The sequence below is a fragment of the Ascaphus truei genome, chromosome 6 (genome assembly GCF_040206685.1).
Source record: "Ascaphus truei isolate aAscTru1 chromosome 6, aAscTru1.hap1, whole genome shotgun sequence".
Lineage (NCBI taxonomy): Eukaryota > Metazoa > Chordata > Amphibia > Anura > Ascaphidae > Ascaphus > Ascaphus truei.
Genome location: NC_134488.1, coordinates 35,768,241 through 35,790,150, shown reverse-complemented (window position 1 = coordinate 35,790,150; position 21,910 = coordinate 35,768,241). Strand labels below are relative to the sequence as shown.

At 46.0% G+C, this 21,910-nt stretch overlaps 1 protein-coding gene across 1 annotated transcript in view; it reads right to left on the bottom strand.

Moving 5' to 3' along the window:
* Positions 1–5,160: 5,160 nt before the first annotated feature.
* The window catches only part of PAFAH2 (platelet activating factor acetylhydrolase 2), a 28,631-nt gene continuing 11,881 nt past the window's right edge, over positions 5,161–21,910 (bottom strand). The window contains exons 5-10 of the mRNA XM_075603976.1: positions 10,980–11,115; positions 9,441–9,554; positions 8,818–8,909; positions 7,645–7,815; positions 6,806–6,954; positions 5,161–5,458 (exon numbers count right to left, since the gene is read on the bottom strand). Coding sequence (XP_075460091.1) covers positions 5,361–5,458; positions 6,806–6,954; positions 7,645–7,815; positions 8,818–8,909; positions 9,441–9,554; positions 10,980–11,115 — 760 coding nt within the window. The 3' untranslated portion in view covers positions 5,161–5,360. The remainder of the gene's footprint in view (positions 5,459–6,805; positions 6,955–7,644; positions 7,816–8,817; positions 8,910–9,440; positions 9,555–10,979; positions 11,116–21,910) is intronic.

The window sequence follows — 21,910 nt, the reverse complement described above, 5'->3', positions numbered from 1 at the left end:
AGTGAAAGATATGCTCCCCAGTGAGTGAGACTACCCCCCAGTGAGCGAGACTGCCCCCTAGTGAGTGAGACTACCCCCCCAGTGAGTGAGACTGCCCCCCATTGAGTGAGACTGCCCCCCAGTGAGTGAGACTGCCCCCTAGTGAGTGAGACTTCCCCCCAGTGAGTGAGACTGCCCCCCAGTGAGTGAGACTGCCCCCTAGTGAGTGAGACTGCCCCCCAGTGAGTGATATGCCCTCCCAGTGAGTGAGACTGCCCCCAGTGAGTGAAACTGCCCTCCAGTGAATGATATGCCTTCCGTGAGTGAAATCGCCCCCAGTGAATGATATGCCCTCCATCTCAATGAGACTGCCCCCCCCCCCAGTGACTGATAGACTGACTCCCAATGAGTGAGACTTCATATAGAGTGGTCTCCCTTTATAGAGATTAATTGTACTGATATTCATAGGTTATTATATAACATGCAATTTCTTCACACTGTTGGTTCCTTCAGCACACAGAGGACTACGCAATTAGGTCCCTGTCTCTAAAAAATTGGCAACGCCAACACCCATCAAAGGCATCTGAGACAGAGACCGCTCTGCAGAGACATACAAGGCTGTGAGGATCTGCAGGGCACTACCAACAAGAAAGAAAGAGGGAGGGAGGGAGGGTGTGATCAGAGCTGTGTGCCACACACCACAGCATCTCTGTGTGTGTGTGTGTGATCAGAGCTGTGTGCCACACACCACAGCATCTGTGTGTGTGTGATCAGAGCTGTGTGCCACACACCACAGCGTCTGTGTGTGTGTGTGTGATCAGAGCTGTGTGCCACACACCACGGCATCTGTGTGATCAGAGCTGTGTGCCACACATCACGGCATCTGTGTGTGTTTGTGTGATCAGAGCTGTGTGCCACACACCATGGCATCTGTGTGTGTGTGTGTGTGATCGGAGCTGTGTGCCACACACCATGGTGTTTTTGTGTGTGTGAGTGATCAGAGCTGTGTGCCACACACCATGGCATGTGTGTGTGTGATCAGAGCTGTGTGCCACACACCATGGCATGTGTGTGTGTGTGATCAGAGCTGTGTGCCACACACCATGGCATGTGTGTGTGTGATCAGAGCCTTGTGCCACACACCATGGCATCTGTTCTCTTCCTCATTCTCGATCTCCCTCCTACTCCTGTCTCTCTGTGTTTGTCACACACTCACAGGGATAAGATACCACTTGTCCAAATGCTTCAGACAGGATATAAATCCTCCCTGTCCCCTAGCAGTGAAATCACCAGCATCTGAAAGAAAACCCTGGGATAGAACAGGAAAGGGTGTCGATAACTGGAGACCCCGACTCACAGCACAGACAGATGTGCAGAGGACAAGCTGGAACTAGCAGCGGGGAAGGTGTAATGTGGGAATCAAACTGAATGTGATCATTAAGCTAATAGAGATTATTTATACATGTGACAGCAGCATGTAACGTTCCCAGAGGGAGAGGCTGCACCCGTCGTTAGGAAACATTCTTGTTTCCTCCGGCACATCTGGGATAATGGGCCATTAACCATTATATTACGCTTTGAATTACAAGGCGCAGTTGTCCTGTAATAATTATAATATTTAAATTCCTGTTGCTGTCTCATGCTAGAGAAGATTTCACGCAGGCTGAGATACATTGTAATGGGACTTAAACGTATACGTACTAGTGTGTACACGCAAAGAAGAGACCTGTGAGGTTTGGGAAGCTCTGTACATGCAAAGAAGAGACCAGTGAGGTTTGGGAAGCTCTGTACGAATGAAGAAGAGACTTGTGAGGTTTGGGGAGCTCTGTACATGTGAAAAAGAGACCTGTGAGGGTTGGGAAGTTCTTTACACGTGAGGAGACCTGTGAGGTTTGGGAAGCTCTGTACGAATGAAGAAGAGACCTGTGAGGTTTGGGAAGCTCTGTACGAATGAAGAAGAGACTTGTGAGGTTTGGGGAGCTCTGTAAATGTGAAAAAGACATCTGTGAGGTTTGGGATGTTCTTTGCAAGTGAAGAAGAGACCTGTGAGGTTGGGAAGCTCTGTTCATGTGACGAAGAGACCTGTGAGGTTTGGGAAGTTCTTTACAAGTGAAGAAGAGACCTGTGAGGTTTGGGAAGTTCTTTACAAGTGAAGAAGATACCTGTGAGGTTGGAAAGCTCTGTACATGTGAAGAAAAGACTTGGGAAGCTCTGTATATCTGAAGAAGACACCTGTGAGGTCTGGAAAGCTATGTACACATGAAGAAGAGATCTGTGGGGGTTGGGAAGCTCTGTGCACACAACAAAGAGACCTGTGAGGTCTGGAAAGCTCGGTACCATATAATTGAATCTATAAAAATGTTAAATCACCAAAAGATATCACAACTCAAAATAAATCTGTCTCTCTTTTTACAACAAAACCTTGCATGGTGGAGGGTGGATTAGTGGTGAGGAGCAGAGAAGAATCATATGATCAGTTAGGGTCAGGAGGGCTGCTCTCCCTGACCCTCTCCCTTCTCAGGGATACCATGTCCTGCAGGTAATACAGGCACATTGCCTGGTGCTGCCAACACAGATCGAGCTGAGATGAGAGCCCGAGTCTTGTCCGGGTTCCTCTTCCTGCAGGACAGTCAGTTCCCTCACTGCAGGAGCTGCTCCTCCTGTATACTCTTGTCCGTTTGCACAGAGAACATTCCAGTCAGTTGCTTCCGACTCCGAGGCCCACATCCACAAAAGGGTGCTTGTGCTTTAGCACGCCTTTACACCCACTCATACAGGTATGAATGGGGCGTGAGGCGTTTGAAAGCTTAGCCCCTTTTCGTGAATCTGGGCCTGAGATCTGTGTGCAGAACTCAAGAGAGCTGCAGGTCACTGATCTCCACTTCTAGATCACTCAAATCTAGTTCCTGAATACTGTATACAGGTCACCCATCTCCATTTCTAGACGATATACTTTATGCATTTCCTGTTCCAGATTATGTAAGATCACTCTGCTCACTCAACGCGAGTTCTAGGGGAGCGCAAACTTTTTCTGCTCTTCCCTGTCTCGATGCTCGCGCCCCCCTCCCTACTTTAGACCTGCATCAAATGACGCTGCGGGGTCATGTCATGTCATATGACCCGCGGCGTAATTTGACATGTGTGATGTCACGTCTCATGACCCTGCGGAGTCACAGAGCGGCTGAACCTCGGTAAGTATAGCGTTGCAGAGGCCTCACGCGATCCTCCGCACGGGGCCTCTGCAACCGCCCGCATCTCCCAGAAAAATCTCCCGCCCCCCCAGTTTGCGCACCACTGTTCGAGGATATACCACTCACTCATCTCAAGGTCTAGGATATATCACTCACTCATCTCCAGTTCTAGAATATACCATTCACTCGTCTCCAGTTCTTGAATATACCACTCTTGTCTCCAGTTCTAGAATATACCACTCACTCATCTTCAGCCCTAGAATATACCACATGCTTATCTCCAGTTCTAGAATATACCACTCACTCATCTCGTTCTTGAATATACCACTCACTCATCTCCTAGAATATACCACTCACTCGTCTCCTTTCTAGAATATACCACTCGATCATCTCCAGTTCTAGAATATACCACTCTCTCCAGTTCTAGAATATACCACTCACTAATCTCCAATTCTAGATTATACCACTCACTCCCTCCAGTTGTAGAATATACAACTCACTCATCTCCAATTCTAGGAAAAAAAGAATGGTGTATATAGCGCTAAAAGGCTGTGAATATATAATAAACAGTGTATATAAACATATAAGGTGATGAAAAATGTGTGTGACCTTACACACTATACCTTAATGATGTAAGGCTAGGCTGCCGAGTGAAACTAACCCAAAACACAGTTAGTACAAAGCAAAAAACAACAATACAAACCGGCGCCTACAGAGTCCCATATAGGAAAAAAGTTCAGTCCAATGGTAAAGAAGTGTCCAGAAATGTCCAATCTTGCACTTCACGCTCCACAGCAAGATGTTACAAGAAGCATGTGATGCAAAGGGAGAGAAAAGAGAGAAAAATCATAGTGCAACAATGCTACAGTATAAACACATAAGACAAACAGGACAAGACAATACTAGACAAACACAAGCAAGGCTGACAAATAATACAAGAGTTAATTTAATACACAAAAAATAAAATGAACAAGGCAGATGACGGATCCGGTGGTAAAACCGGAATCCTACTTACAGGACGTCCTGTAAGTAGGATTCCGGTTTTACCACCGGATCCGTCATCTGCCTTGTTCATTTTATTTTTTGTGTATTAAATTAACTCTTGTATTATTTGTCAGCCTTGCTTGTGTTTGTCTAGTATTGTCTTGTCCTGTTTGTCTTATGTGTTTATACTGTAGCATTGTTGCACTATGATTTTTCTCTCTTTTCTCTCTCTTTGCATCACATGCTTCTTGTAACATCTTGCTGTGGAGCGTGAAGTGCAAGATTGGACATTTCTGGACACTTCTTTACCATTGGACTGAACTTTTTTCCTATATGGGACTCTGTAGGCGCTGGTTTGTATCTCCAATTCTAGGATATACCATTCACTCATCTCCAGTTCTAGATTATTCCACTAACTGATCTCCAGTTCTAGGTTACACCGCTCATTCCTCCCTAGTTTTAGAATACACAGCTCCCGTTTCTCCCGTTCCAGTCTCCCTTTGGCTCTGCCTTTCACCGCTATTTATCTGCGAGGTTGCGATGCTCCCACCCCCAGGTTGTGCAGTGGCTCTAAACTCATCCTCTGATCGGAGCCTAATAAACATTTATTATCTGCCAGCCTCGTCTTCCTCATGTGTAAAGGAGTTATAGGGCCGTCGCCGACATCCGCTTTTACCTAAACGCACATCGGCCTCAACTGGGCTCAGACTTATTTATATTCTGTTTAATAATCATCATCATCCCGCTGCTGTTTTCTAGAAACGGGGTCCTGCACTTTATATCCCCTTCCCTCCCCTAATCCTTATATAAGAGTCTTGCACAATTGATGATGCTTCTATGTCTGGTGTTGGCAGATCACATCACAGGCAGTGATTTCTCTGCAGGCCGTGTAGCTGTCAGAGCCAATGTCTGTATCGCGAGTGCACCCAGCAGCAGTTCTACAGCCTCCTCTGTAACAAAGACTAAAGGACATTGTACTCGTACAAAAACAGGGCCATTTATTTACCAACAATAGTCTTTGTTTCTGCTTACTGCATCTCACCGGCCCCAGTCCCACAGGGGCCTTTCAATGTGACAGCAGACAGGGACCGTCCTGTACTCTTCCTCTGCTAGTTCCAGGCTGCCGGCACGTGACTGCTTAGTGCCTGATCTGTGGCTGCTTAGGGCCCAGGCTCGTGGCTAGGTCCGTGGCTTCCTCCAGTGCTCTTACAGTTTGCTGGAGTGGATGAGGGGAGAGTCTGGAACGACGTGAGCTCTGATCTCCTCACTCAGATCATCCAACCGCGGGAAATCACCGGCCAGGTCTGGGGGAGACGCAAGAGCACTCAGCACAGGGGAGAGAGCACTCAGCACAGGAGAGAGCACTCAGCACAGGGGAGAGAGCACTCAGCACAGAAGAGAGAGTGCTCAGCACAGGAGAGAGACCATTCAGCACAGGGGAGAGAGTGCTAGGCACAGGGAAGTGAGAGAGCACTCAGCACAGGGGAGGGAGCACTCAGCACAGGGGAGTGAGCACTCAGCACAGGGGAGAGAGCACTCAGCACAGGGGAGAGCACTCAGCACAGGGGAGAGAGTGCTCAGCACAGGGGAGAGAGAGCACTCAGCACAGGGGAGAGAGCACTCAGCACAGGGGACAGAGAGAATACTCAGCACAGGGGAGAGAGTGCTCAGCACAGGAGAGAGAGCATACAGGACAAGGGGAGATAGAGAGAACTCAGAACAGGGGGAAATAGAGAGCACTCAATACAGGAGAGAGACAACATGGGAGAGAGAGAGCACTCAGCACAGGGGAGAGAGCACTCAATACGGGAGAGACAACATGGGAGAGAGCACTCAGCACAGGGGAGAGAGAACACTCAGCACAGGGGAGAGAGCACTCAGCACGGGAGAGTGCTCAGCACAGGGGAGAGTGCTCATCACTGGGGAGAGACCATTCAGCACAGGGGAGAGTGCTCAGCACAGGGGAGAGAGAGAGCACTCAGCACAGGGGAGAGAGAGCACTCAGCACAGGGGAGAGAGAGCACTCTGCACAGGGGAGAGCACTCAGCAAAGGGGAGAGAGCTCAGCACAGGGGAGAGAGCACTCAGCACAGGGGGAGATAGAGAGCACTAAATACGGGAGAGAGAGAGCACTCAGCACAGGGGGGAGAGAACACTCAGCACAGGGGAGAGAGAACACTCAGCACAGGGGAGAGAGAACACTCAGCACAGGGGGGAGAGAACACTCAGCACAGGGGGGAGAGAACACTCAGCACAGGGGAGAGAGAACACTCAGCACAGGGGGGAGAGAACACTCAGCACAGGGGAGAGAGAGCAGTCAGCACAGGGGAGAGAGAGCACTCAGCACAGGGTAGAGAGAGCACTCAGCACAGGGGAGAGAGAACACTCAGCACAGTGGTGAGAGAGAGAACTCAGCACAAGGGAGAGAGAGCACTCAGCACAGAGGAGAGAGAGAGCACTCAGCACAGGGGAGAGAGCACTCAGCACAGGGGAGAGAGCACTCAGCACAGGGGAGAGAGATGAATGTAGTTAAGAGCACATAGATTTGTTTAGTCAGATACACTTATTTAGTTTAATTTGGTGAGTTGTATTAATTTAGTCCGTTTAGTTACTAATATGGATAGTTTTATGCTGATCCCACAAGACTCTCACCCAGGTGCTGCTGCAGGAATGTCAGCGCTGACCTAACTGTAACCTCCAGACAATGCGATGGATCCATCGATCCACGAGGGCCAAGGATTCTGTTCACCAAAGGCCCTGTCAGGAAGGCGATATCCGTCTGACTCTGATGGACGGTGCCCCTAAAACCGGGAAACACCGGCAAGTCACCAGAGACCACGAGAATGTCCCCAGGTAATACCAGCCAGTCCCCAGGTAATACCAGCCAGTCACCCGGTTACACCGGCAAGTCACCAGGTAACACCGGCAAGTCGCCAAGAAACACCGGCAAGTCGCCAAGAAACACCGGCATGTCACCAGGAAACACCGGCAAGTCGCCAGGAAACACCAGCAAGTCACCAGGAAACACAGGCAAGTCACCAGGTAACACCGGCAAGTCACCAGGTAACACTGGCAAGTCACAAGGTATCACAAGCAAGTGACCAGAAAACACCGGCAAGTCGCCAGGAAACACCAGCACGTCACCAGGAATCACCGACAAGTCACCAGGTTACACCGGCAAGTCACCAGGTTACACCGGCAAGTCACCAGGTAACACCGGCAAATCACCAAGAAACACCGGCAAGTCACCAGGAAACACCGGCAAGTCGCCAGGAAACACCAGCAAGTCACCAGGAAACACAGGCAAGTCACCAGGTAACACCGTCAAGTCACCAGGTAACACCGGCAAGTCACCAGGAAACACAGGCAAGTCACCAGGTAACACCGGCAAGTCACCAGGTAACACCGGCAAGTCACCAGGTAACACCGGCAAGTCACCAGGAAACACCCAGTGACACACACAGCAGCATTAATAGTGATCTCCCACTCACAGCACAGTCAGCATTTTGCTCTCCATGTTCCCTGAACTCAGTCTCTTCATTTTCCGGACGCTCGAAGCTGTTTGGAAGTTTTCAGTGTTGATGAATAACGTCGGCTTCTGGATGTTTGGGTATAAAGCATCTTCCAAGGGGAACATCCAGGCATCGAGTGCAACCGCACACCTAGGCCAGAGAGAGAGGGAGGGGGGGAGAGAGATGAGAGTGAGGAAGAGAGAGATAGAGCGAAAGGGGGAGAAAGGCAAGGAGCGAGAGTGAGGGACGGAGAGAGGGGGAGAGGAAGATAGTGAAGGGCGAAAGAAAGAGAAACGGAGTGAGAGGGTGAGTGCGGAGAGAGGAAGCAGTGGGTGAGAGTGAGTGAGGAGAGAGGAAGCAGTGGGTGAGAGTGAGTGCGGAGAGAGGAAGCAGTGGGTGAGAGTGAGTGAGGAGAGCGGAAGCAGTGGGTGAGAGAGTGTGCGGAGAGAGGAAGCAGTGGGTGAGAGTGAGTGAGGAGAGAGGAAGCAGTGGGTGAGAGTGAGTGAGGAGAGAGGAAGCAGTGGGTGAGAGTGAGTGAGGAGAGAGGAAGCAGTGGGTGAGAGTGAGTGAGGAGAGAGGAAGCAGTGGGTGAGAGAGGAGAGGAAGCAGTGGGTGAGAGTGAGTGAGGAGAGAGGAAGCAGTGGGTGAGAGTTAGTGAGGAGAGAGAAAGCAGTGGGTGAGAGAGGAGAGGAAGCAGTGGGTGAGAGTGAGTGAGAAGAGAGGAAGCAGTGGGTGAGAGTGAGTGAGGAGAGAGGAAGCAGTGGTTGAGAGTGAGTGAGAAGAGAGGAAGCAGTGGGTGAGAGTGAGTGAGGAGAGAGGAAGCAGTGGGTGAGAGTGAGTGAGGAGAGAGGAAGCAGTGGGTGAGAGGAGAGGAAGCAGTGGGTGAGAGTGAGTGAGGACAGAGGAAGCAGTGGGTGAGAGTGATTGAGGAGAGAGGAAGCAGTGGGTGAGAGGAGAGGAAGCAGTGGGTGAGAGTGAGGACAGAGGAAGCAGTGGGTGAGAGTGAGTGAGGACAGAGGAAGCAGTGGGTGAGAGTGAGTGAGGAGAGAGGAAGCAGTGGGTGACAGCACTCTCCTCAGTTTTGTGCAGACGGGAGTGTTTGGAGGTGTGGAGGGGTGCTGCTTTTTATACAGATCTAATGGCAGCTCTCACCTGAACACATCATCCTTCACCAGACTCAGCAGAGCGGACACTCCCCCGAAGGAGTGACCCATCACAGCTACCCTGCTTAGGTCTATCCTGTCCTGAGAGAGAGGACAGGGGGGCGGGGGGCGGGGGGGAGCAGGGGGGGGGGGACAGGGGGGGCGACAGAGAAGGAGACAAAGTGGTGTAGAAATTATTTAAGAGGGTTTGTATTACAGCCTGGTACCCTCAGAGTTCTGTGTATTACAGCCTGGTACCCTCAGAGCTCTGTGTATTACAGCCTGGTACCCTCAGAGCTCTGTGTATTATTATAGCCTGGTACCCTCAGAGCTCTGTGTATTACAGCATGGTACCCTCAGAGCTCTGTGTATTACAGCCTGGTACCCTCAGAGCTCTGTGTATTACAGCCTGGTACCCTCAGAGCTCTGTGTATTACAGCTGGGTACTCTCAGAGTTCTGTGTATTGCAGCCTGGACCCCTGAGAGCTCTGTGTATTAGAGCCTGAACCCCTGAGAGCTCTGTGTATTAGAGCCTGGTACCCTCAGAGCTCTGTGTATTAGAGCCTGGACCCCTGAGAGCTCTGTGTATTAGAGCCTGGACCCCTGAGAGCTCTGTGTATTAGAGCCTGGCACCTTCAGAGTTTGCAGGTGGAAGTCGGAGTACAGGACATTAGACTCTGCTGTTCCTGCGTCGATGTCTCGTAGCAGCTGCACAGCTCTGACACACTCACTCGCTCTGTGATGGAGCTGAAGCAGATACAGAAGGGTGAGTGATGTAGCAGAGGGGTGAGTGATGTAATAGAGGGGTGAGTGATGTAGCAGAGAAGTGAGTGATGTAGGAGAGGGGTGAGTGATGTAGCAGAGCGTGAGTGATGTAGTACAGTGGTGAGTAATGCAGCAGAGGGGTTAGTGATGTAGCAGAGAAGTGAGTGATGTAGCAGAGAAGTGAGTGATGTAGTAGTGGGCTGAGTGATGTAGCAGAGGGCTGAGTGATGTAGCAGAGAGGTGAGTGATGTAGCAGATAGGTGAGTGATGTGGCAGAGAGGTGAGTGATGTAGCAGATGGGTGAGTGATGTAGCAGTGAGGTGAGTGATGTAGGAGAGAGGTGAGTGATGTAGCAGAGGGATGAGTGATGTAGCAGAGAGGTGAGTGATGTAGGAGAGCGGTGAGTGATGTAGCAGAACGCTGAGTGATGTAGCAGGGGGTGAGTGATGTAGCAGAGGGGTGAGTGATGTAGCAGAGGGGTGAGTGATGTAGCAGAGGGGTGAATGATGTAGCAGAGGGGTGAGTGATGTAGCAGATGGGTGAGTGATGTAGGAGAGGGTGAATGATGTAGCAGATGAGTGAGTGATGTAGCAGAGGAGTGAGTTATGTAGCAGAGGGGTGAATGATGTAGCAGATGGGTGAGTGATGTAGCAGATGGGTGAGTGATGTAGCAGAGGGGTGAGTGATGTAGCAGAGAGGTGAATGATGTAGCAGATGGGTGAGTGATGTAGCAGAGGGGTGAGTGATGTAGCAGAGAGGTGAGTGATGTAGCAGATGGGTGAGTGATGTAGCAGATGGGTGAGTGATGTAGCAGTGATGACATGGGTGAGTGATGTAGCAGATGGGTGAGCGATGTAGCATTGATGACATGGGTGAGTGATGTAGCAGATGGGTGAGTGATGTAGCAGTGATGACATGGGTGAGTGATGTAGCAGGTGGGTGAGCGATGTAGCAGTGATGACATGGGTGAGTGATGTAGCAGTGATGACATGGGTGAGTGATGTAGCAGTTGGGTGAGTGATGTAGCAGTGATGACATGGGTGAGTGATGTAGCAGATGGGTGAGTGATGTAGCAGTGATGACATGGGTGAGTGATGTAGCAGATGGGTGAGTGATGTAGCAGTGATGACATGGGTGAGTGATGTAGCAGTGATGACATGGGTGAGTGATGTAGCAGATGGGTGAGTGATGTAGCAGTGATGACATGGGTGAGTGATGTAGCAGTGATGACATGGGTGAGTGATGTAGCAGATGGGTGAGTGATGTAGCAGTGATGACATGGGTGAGTGATGTAGCAGATGGGTGAGTGATGTAGCAGTGATGACATGGGTGAGTGATGTAGCAGATGGGTGAGTGATGTAGCAGTGATGACATGGGTGAGTGATGTAGCAGTTGGGTGAGTGATACCTGGTAGTTTCTGAGGTAAAATTCTTTCATTCCTGGATCGACTTTTCTGAACGGGACCCAAACCTCCAATGTGGGCGCGAGGCCCGGGCCAGGAGCCACGTCTGAGAAATGGTACGTGGCACATGCTGAGCCATCCCTACGTGATATAATAAGAATATTATATGTGGCACATGCTGAGCCGTCCCTGTATTATACGTGGCACATGCTGAGCCATCCCTGTAAATAATATTATCTGTTGTGTCGCATACACTGAGCCATCACTGTAAATAATATTATACGTGGCACATGCTGAGCCGTCCCTGTAAATTATATTATCTGTTGTGTCGCATACACTGAGCCATCACTGTAAATAATATTATACGTGGCACATGCTGAGCCGTCCCTGTAAATTATATTATACGTGGCACATGCTGAGCCGTCCCTGTAAATTATATTAGACGTGGCACATGCTGAGCCGTCCCTGTAAATTATATTATACGTGGCACATGCTGAGCCGTCCCTGTAAATTATATTATACGTGGCACATGCTGAGCCGTCCCTGTAAATTATATTATACGTGGCACATGCTGAGCCGTCCCTGTAAATAATATTATACATGGCACATGCTGAGCCGTCCCTGTAAATTATATTATATGTGGCACATGCTGAGCCGTCCCTGTAAATTATATTATACGTGGCACATGCTGAGCCGTCCCTGTAAATTATATTATACGTGGCACATGCTGAGCCGTCCCTGTAAATTATATTATACGTGGCACATGCTGAGCCGTCCCTGTAAATTATATTATACGTGGCACATGCTGAGCCGTCCCTGTAAATAATATTATACGTGGCACATGCTGAGCCGTCCCTGTAAGTAATATTATCTGTTGTGTCGCATACACTGAGCCATCACTGTAAATAATATTATACGTGGCACATGCTGAGCCGTCCCTGTAAATTATATTATACGTGGCACATGCTGAGCCGTCCCTGTAAATAATATTATACATGGCACATGCTGAGCCGTCCCTGTAAATTATATTATACGTGGCACATGCTGAGCCGTCCCTGTAAATAATATTATACGTGGCACATGCTGAGCCGTCCCTGTAAATAATATTATACATGGCACATGCTGAGCCGTCCCTGTAAGTAATATTATATGTTGTGTGGCATACACTGAGCCATCCCTGTGTGATATTATAATAATAATAATAATAATAATAATGCTATACGTGGCGTGGTATACACTGAGCCATCCCTGTGTGATATGATAATAATAATAATAATAATAATAATAATAATACTATATGTGGCGTGGTATACACTGAGCCATCTGAAGATTTGCTCATTAGATGGATGCAAATGAACGTCCCACATTTCAATATATATACAGTTAGGTCCGGAAATAATTAGACACTGACACAATTTTCATCATTTTGGCTCTGTACGCCACCACAATGGATTTGAAATGAAACAACCGAGAGGCAATAGAAGTGCAGACTTTCAGCTTTAATTCAAGGGGTTGAACAAAAATATTGTATGAAACGTTTAGGAATTGAACCATTTTCATACACAGTCCCCATATTTCAGGGGCTCAAATGTAATTGGACAAATTAACACAATCATAAATAAAATGTTAATTTTTAATACTTTGCCGAGAATCCTTTGCAGGCAATGACTGGAACACATGGACATCACCAAACGCTGGGTTTCCTCCTTTGTGATGCTTTGCCAGGCCTTTACTGCAGCTGTCTCCAGTTGTTGTTTGTTTGTGGGTCTTTCTGCCTTAAGTTTTGTCTTCAGCAAGTGAAATGCATGCTCGATCGGGTTGAGATCAGGAGATTGACTCGGCCATTGCTGAATATTCCACTTCTTTGCCTTAAAAAACTCCTGGTTAACACAGATACCCAGCAAGCTCAAACTCCCACACCCACCACAAAGTGAATATATATTTATGTCAACCAGAGAGCTACTGAGCGTGGCAATTGTATATAACAAGAGACAGGGGATGCAGCATTGGGCACCCCCTGTCTCTTGTTAAAAAACTCCTGGGTTGCTTTCGCAGTATGTTTTGGGTCATTGTCCATCTGTAAAGTGAAGCGCCGTCCAATCAACTTCGCTGAATTTGGCTGAATCTGAGCAGACAATATATCCCTATACACTTCAGAATTCATCCGGCTGCTTCTGTCTTCTGTCACATCATCAATAAACACTAGTGACCCAGTGCCATTGTAAGCCTTTCATGCCCATGCCATCACACTGCCTCCACCGTGTTTTACAGATGATGTGGTATGCTTCGGATCATGAGCCGTTCCAAGCCTTCTCCATACGTTTTTCTTCCCATCATTCTGGTAGAGGTTGATCTTGGTTTCATCTGTCCAAAGAATGCTGTTCCAGAACTGGGCTGGCTTTTTTAGATATTGTTTAGCAAAGTCTAATCTGGCCTTTCTATTCTTGAGGTTTATGAATGGTTTGCACCCTGTGGTGAACCCTCTGTATTTGCTCTCGTGAAGTCTTCTCTTTATGGTAGACTTGGATAATGATATGCCTACCTCCTGGAGAGTGTTCTTCACTTGGCTGGATGTTGTGAAGCGGTTTTTCTTTACCATGGAAGGATCCTACGATCATCCACCACTGTTGTCTTCCGTTGATGTCCAGTCCTTTTTGTGTTGCAGAGCTCACCAGTGCATTCTATTTTTTCCACAATGTACCAAACTGTTGATTTGGCCACTCCTAATGTTTCTGCTATCTCTCTGATGGATTTTCTTTTTTTTGCAACCTAAGGATGTCCTGTTTCACTTGCATTGAGAGCTCCTTTGACCGCATGTTGTGGGTTCACAGCAACAGCTTCCAAATGCGAATGCCACACCTGGAATCAACTCCAGACCTCTTACCTGCTTAATATATGATGAAATATCGAAGGAATAGCCCACACCTGTCCATGAAACAGCTTTTGAGTCAATTGTCCAATTACTTTTGGTCCCTTGAAAAAGAGGGGGCTACATATTAAAGAGATGTAATTCCTAAACCCTTCCTCCAATTTGGATGTGAATACCCTCAAATTAAAGCTGCACTTTAACCCCATATTCATTATTTAACTGTAACTTGAATTTATTTTGGTACACAGCCAAAATAACAAAACTTTTATCAGTGTCCAACTATTTCCGGACCTAACTGTATATATCAAATAGTCCACAGCCCGGTTCTTTTCGCAATTTATTCAGAGACAATAGAAAACATCTCTTACAGCATAATTTCAGTCAGTTACATCATTCAGGCATATAGAATATAGTTATAGAGTGGAGAATCGTTAGCTTGCTTGTTCTTAGCTTTGTGGTAAAGGATTCTAAATCTATATACTGTAGTACATTCAAATGCAATATTTATACATTTCTCTTAGCCAGTCTAAACATAACAATCACTTGTTTTTTCACTGTAAGCTCAAAATGTTCTTAGTTAATTATCAATATTTAAACCAATGTTTCTTAATTTAGCAATATTTACTTTGATTTAAAAGAACCTCTGTTCTGTCACTAAATAACTATAGTTAATCATATGTTCCTTATCTTTTAAGACCTCTCTCTATTGTATTGTCTTTCTAAGTATTAAACTAACCTTTGAATCCAAACTCTTGACCATATACTATTCAACTCAGCAGACATTAAAAACGTACCACGTTTCTTAAATCACATAAAGCATATCTACATCTGCCTGTCTTCAGACTGATTTAACTTCTTATCTTTCTAGAGGCAGCTTATTTTCCAATATAATTTCTAACTTAATACTAAATTACTTATTGTAAGTGGTTACATGCTGGATATATCTATATAGAGAATATAGCATAATTGATTATTTAGGCTTGAAATCATCCTTTCTTCACCATCCCTGTTTGATATAATAATAATATTATACGTGGGACATGCTGAGCCGTCCTTGGGTGATATAATAATAATAATATTATACGTGGGACATGCTGAGCCATCCTTTGGTGATATAATAATATTATACGTGGGACATGCTGAGCCATCCTTTGGTGATATAATAATAATATTATACGTGGGACATGCTGAGCCGTCCTTGGGTGATATAATAATAATAATATTATACGTGGGACATGCTGGGCAAACCTTTGGTGATATAATAATATTATACGTGGGACATGCTGAGCCATCCTTTGGTGATATAATAATATTATACGTGGGACATGCTGAGCCATCCTTTGGTGATATAATAATATTATACGTGGGACATGCTGAGCCATCCTTTGGTGATATAATAATAATATTATACGTGGGACATGCTGAGCCATCCTTTGGTGATATAATAATATTATACGTGGGACATGCTGAGCCATCCTTTGGTGATATAATAATAATATTATAAGTGGGACATGCTGAGCCATCCTTTGGTGATATAATAATAATATTATACGTGGGACATGCTGAGCCATCCTTTGGTGATATAATAATAATATTATACGTGGGACATGCTGAGCCATCCTTTGGTGATATAATAATAATATTATACGTGGGACATGCTGAGCCATCCTTTGGTGATATAATAATATTATATGTGGGACATGCTGAGCCATCCTTTGGTGATATAATAATAATATTATAAGTGGGACATGCTGAACCGTCCTTGGGTGATATAATAATAATAATATTATACGTGGGACATGCTGGGCCAACCTTTGGTGATATAATAATATTATACGTGGGACATGCTGAGCCATCCTTTGGTGATATAATAATAATATTATACGTGGGACATGCTGAGCCATCCTTTGGTGATATAATAATAATATTATACGTGGGACATGCTGAGCCATCCTTTGGTGATATAATAATAATATTATACGTGGGACATGCTGAGCCATCCTTTGGTGATATAATAATATTATACGTGGGACATGCTGAGCCATCCTTTGGTGATATAATAATAATAATATTATACGTGGGACATGCTGAGCCCTCCTTTGGTGATATAATAATAATATTATACGTGGGACATGCTGAGCCGTCCTTGGGTGATATAATAATAATAATATTATACGTGGGACATGCTGGGCAAACCTTTGGTGATATAATAATATTATACGTGGGACATGCTGAGCCATCCTTTGGTGATATAATAATATTATACGTGGGACATGCTGAGCCATCCTTTGGTGATATAATAATATTATACGTGGGACATGCTGAGCCATCCTTTGGTGATATAATAATAATATTATACGTGGGACATGCTGAGCCATCCTTTGGTGATATAATAATATTATACGTGGGACATGCTGAGCCATCCTTTGGTGATATAATAATAATATTATAAGTGGGACATGCTGAGCCATCCTTTGGTGATATAATAATAATATTATACGTGGGACATGCTGAGCCATCCTTTGGTGATATAATAATAATATTATACGTGGGACATGCTGAGCCATCCTTTGGTGATATAATAATAATATTATACGTGGGACATGCTGAGCCATCCTTTGGTGATATAATAATATTATATGTGGGACATGCTGAGCCATCCTTTGGTGATATAATAATAATATTATAAGTGGGACATGCTGAACCGTCCTTGGGTGATATAATAATAATAATATTATACGTGGGACATGCTGGGCCAACCTTTGGTGATATAATAATATTATACGTGGGACATGCTGAGCCATCCTTTGGTGATATAATAATAATATTATACGTGGGACATGCTGAGCCATCCTTTGGTGATATAATAATAATATTATACGTGGGACATGCTGAGCCATCCTTTGGTGATATAATAATAATATTATACGTGGGACATGCTGAGCCATCCTTTGGTGATATAATAATATTATACGTGGGACATGCTGAGCCATCCTTTGGTGATATAATAATAATAATATTATACGTGGGACATGCTGAGCCATCCTTTGGTGATATAATAATAATAATATTATACGTGGGACATGCTGAGCCATCCTTTGGTGATATCATAATATTATATGTGGGACATGCTGAGCCATTCTTTGGTGATATAATAATAATATTATACGTTGCTCATACTCAGTTGCCCCTTTGATGTTTAATATTATATGTGGTACATGCTGAGCTGTCCTTGTGTAATTTAATAATAATAATAATATACGTGGCACGTGATGAGCGGTTCCTGTGTTATATATAATATTATTACTACATGGCACACGCTGAGCTGTCCCTGTGTGATGTAATAATATTAGTGTAAACCTCCCTTTGGGATTACTAGGGCCATAGAGGGATAACCGTTCATGCCCACACAGACATAACGCCCCTTTCCCATCACATGGTGCTGCTGGGTGACTATATGTAGAAAACACTAGGGGAGCAATAATACCTTAAAAAAGAAAAAACACTACATAGTGCAAGTATTTTATGTACAACAAACGTGAAAAATGTAGGAGCTCCCAAATGCACACTCACAACAGAGTAGGTATATAAGAGCAGAAATTCCAGCCATGGAAAGGGATGATTCCAGGCCAGTGTGGTAGGAGGAACACCAAACCTCAAAAAGAGAAAAATACCATAGTAATAAAATATATTTATGCCAAAGGATAAAAATGGAGGCTTACAGTGTGGATGAGATAATACAGCAGGGTATACACAGTGCAGGAGGGATATTCTGCCGAGTCGCGACCTCAGGACTGCTCCTCACCGACACCTCGGTGGATCTCTTCCGCATCCTCAACCGCGCTATGGCCGATATGTCACTTCCGGTCTTTCACTCCACCGGCACTGACGTCTGCGGGTATTCCGAAGCTGCCTCTCTCTCCCGGTCTGATCTGTGAGCCACGCACTATGCGTTTCGCCGTTCTAGGTGACGGCTTTGTCTTAGAACGTGGTTTTACTGAGCTACGGTGGTGGACTAGCTCATACTCCAATTGCCAGGAAGGGGAAGACATTCCCTGAGCCGCACGCAATACGTAATACAACAACAAAAAAACTTGCCAGGAACTACAGGCTGTTCATTTGAGTTGCCGGAGGGACAATCTACCATGATACACCGGCAGCAGTGAGGTTTGATGTAAGGCTGCGGTCCCAGTCACTGCCACAGCGCACGGCTCGGCGTGCGCTGTGCGTGTAAGCACCGCCCCTCAATGGGGAAGGGCCCAGTACTCACCTTCCCGCTGAAGGTGCAGCCGCGCCGTGCGGCAAGATTTTTTAAACTCAATGAAATTGAGTTTAAAACTTGTGACGGAGGCGTGGCCACGCCCCCACCGGCGGTTCACCCAATGAGGGCGAACCAGCCGCGTGACATTATGGCCACGCCTCCGCAAATTCCCGACCACGCCCCCTCCCATCTCAAGCTCCCTCTCTCCCCTCAGACCGCAGATCGCGGCTAGCGCTGTGCATGCGCCGCCCCCCCCCCCCGCCGGGCGCGCGTGTCACAGACATTACTGGGACCGCAGCCTAACGGAGCAAGCGGTCGGCGAGCAGGCTATACGTTGGCGCATGGGTTTACCCATACAATGCTTTATTTGCATTGACAAATTGTGAGTGTGCATTTGTCTTGTCATTTATATTAAAACTTTGTATTTGGATTTTACACATGGATCGGGCGCTTTTCCTCTTCCCTTTTTTTTCCAATAGAATCTGCTGGGAGGTTGTTGACCCCAAGGAAGAAGCAGCCTGAACTTTCTAAAATTCCTACAAAGAATACCCATCATCAAGTGAAAGAATATTTTTATTTAAATATTTTTTTAATAATTTTTTCATTGGTTTTTCATATTTTTATATTTGTGGTTTTTACAATTTTTATATATTTTTTCATACTTTTTACTCACAACTTACATTCAATCACCATCAGAGTTCACATATTTTGTTTAATAGTACCTAATATAGGTCATCTGTGTTGACCATTTTGGTGATTTGTTTGTCATTGGGAGTCTGCTGTGAGGCTGGTACTTATCTAGGCGCTGTCTAATTTTACATTTAATATATATATATATATATATATATAAATATATATATATTTTAGGAAGGTTCTAGAAGGTCAGGACCCAGGAGGAGTCACAGGTGGGGGACCTCACTGTAGTGTATATAGGTTTATAATATAAATGAGTATAGGGTAAGGATCCCCTTTATTTGTGTTATAGTTAGGGACATTGCCCTACATAGATTGCGTCCCCAGGAATGGCTCCACACAACTCTTATGAGTCGCACAGAGGCAGCCTATGCCCAGAGGGGGCTCCCCAAGCCGCAGCCCTGGGGCACAGCTGGACCAGCCCCATTGGAGGTTCCATAGCTGTTTCTCACCCAGAAGGATATGAGATGGCATTCAGTACCTGAGAGGGGGATACTGACAACAGAGAGTAGTACAAAGCTCGGTTGGGGCCCACAGGAGATGGAGCATTACCAACGCTACACAGCAGAGGGATCACTTAGATAACAAGGATTAGTCATGCAGTACCTCCCTTGTGGGCCGAGATAGAGGATGACTAGGGAAGAGGATACAGACAGCACATACAAAGAACAGTGCTATGCACAAAGTGATGCGTACAATGTAAAGCAGACTGTATCAACTGTGATTAATAACGCTGGTGTTTGTATGAATAAAGTTCCCTGTGCCCATCATTGCATAACCAACGGCCATCCTGCACAGATCCAGCACCCGGACAAATTAACCAACACCCATCCTGCACAGATCCAGCACCCGGACAAGGTAACCAACGCCCATCCTGCACGGATCCAGCACCCGGACACGGTAACCAACGCCCATCCTGCACGGATCCAGCACCCGGACAAGGTAACCAACGCCCATCCTGCACAGATCCAGCACCCGGACAAGGTAACCAACGCCCATCCTGCGCGGATCCAGCACCCGGACAAGGTAACCAAAGCCCATCCTGCACAGATCCAGCACCCGGACAAGGTAACCAACACCCATCCTGCACAGATCCAGCACCCGGACAGGGTAACCAATGCCCATCCTGCACAGATCCAGCACCCGGACACGGTAACCAACACCCATCCTGCACGGATCCAGCACCCGGACAAGGTAACCAACGCCCATCCTGCACGGATCCAGCACTCGGACACGGTAACCAACACCCTTCCTGCACGGATTCAGCACCCTACACAGTAACCAACACCCATCCTGCAGGAATCCAGCACCCTGACACGGTAACCAACGCCCATCCTGCACGGATCCAGCACCCAGACACGGTAACCAACGCCCATCCTGCACGGATCCAGCACCCTGACACAATAACCAACACCCATCCTGCACGGATCCAACACCCGGACAAGATAACCAACACCCAGCCTGCACGAATCCAACACCCTGACACAATAACCAACACCCAGCCTGCACGAATCCAACACCCTGACACAATAACCAACACCCATCCTGCACGGATCCAACACCCGGACAAGGTAACCAACACCCAGCCTGCACGAATCCAACACCCTGAAACAATAACCAACACCCATCCTGCACGGATCCAGCACCCGGACAAGGTAACCAACATCCAGCCTGCACGGATCCAGCACCCGGACAGGGTAACCAACACCCATCCTGCACGGATCCAGCACCAAACAAGGTAACCAACATCCAGCCTGCACGGATCGAGCACCCTGACAAGGCAACCAACACCCGACCTGCACGGATCCAGCACCCGGACAGGGTGGAGGGGGGAGGGGAATGAAACAGATAATGAACTAAATGGAATAGATGAGGTTTCAAGGTGGTATGGAGGTAGAATGGGGGCAAGTGCAAGTTTGACAAGCAGTGAGATACCCATAATAAATGGAAATAATACTAGAAAACTTCTAAAGACTAAACCAAGTGGGAGCAGAAAGGAAGGAGCAGATAAGATAATAGTACAGGCTGAAAAAAAACTTAAATGCATGCTTGCTAATGCAAGAAGCCTGACAGATAAAATGGGGGAGCTTGAATTAATAGCTACAAGGGAGCAGTATGATATCATAGGCATTACTGAAACATGGTGGGATGAAACTCATGACTGGACAGTTAATTTAAAGGGGTATTCTCTTTTTCGGAAGGATCGAACAAATAGAAGGGGAGGTGGAGTATGTCTATATGTTAAACCAGATCTAAAACCTATTATAAGGGATGATATCTATGAAGGGAATGATGAAAACGTAGAGACCTTGGGGATAGAAATTAGCAGTGGAGGTAAAAGTATAAAGAAAATGTTTGTGGGAATATGCTATAAACCACCAAATATCTGCGAGATTGAGGAAGCTAAAATACTTTTGCAAATGGAGAAGGCATCAAAACTGGGTCATGTTTGCATAATGGGGGATTTTAATTATCCAGACATAGACTGGGGCAATGAGATTAGCGTTACAACAAAAGGAAACAGGTTTTTGGGGGTGCTTAAAGATAATTATATGACCCAAATTATTGAGGAACCAACCAGGAGAGGGGCAGTTCTGGATTTGGTCATATCAAACAATGTAGAAGTAATAACAAATATTCAAGTCCTGGAACATTTGGGTAACAGTGATCATAACATGGTCTCATTTGAAATAAATTATCAAAAAACAGATTACTTGGGTTCAACAAAGACCTTCAACTTTGGAAAGGCAGATTTTATTAAACTGAGTTCTAATCTAGTAGAAATACAATGGGATGATGTTTTTGCAGGGAAAAATGTAGAAGATAAATGGGCAGACTTTAAAACATTGTTAGAAAAGCACACTTATCAGTGTATATCCTTGGGTAATAAGTATAAAAGAAATAAGTCAAAACCAATGTGGCTAAATAAACAGGTAGGGGAGGAAATGAACAAGAAGAGGAAGGCGTTTAGATTCTTTAAGTCAGAAGGGACAGAGACATCATATCAGAATTATAAGGAATGTAACAAAAATTGCAAAAGGGCAATTAAATTAGCAAAAATGGATAATGAAAAAAAAATTGCAATAGAAAGTAAGGTCAACCCTAAAAAGTTC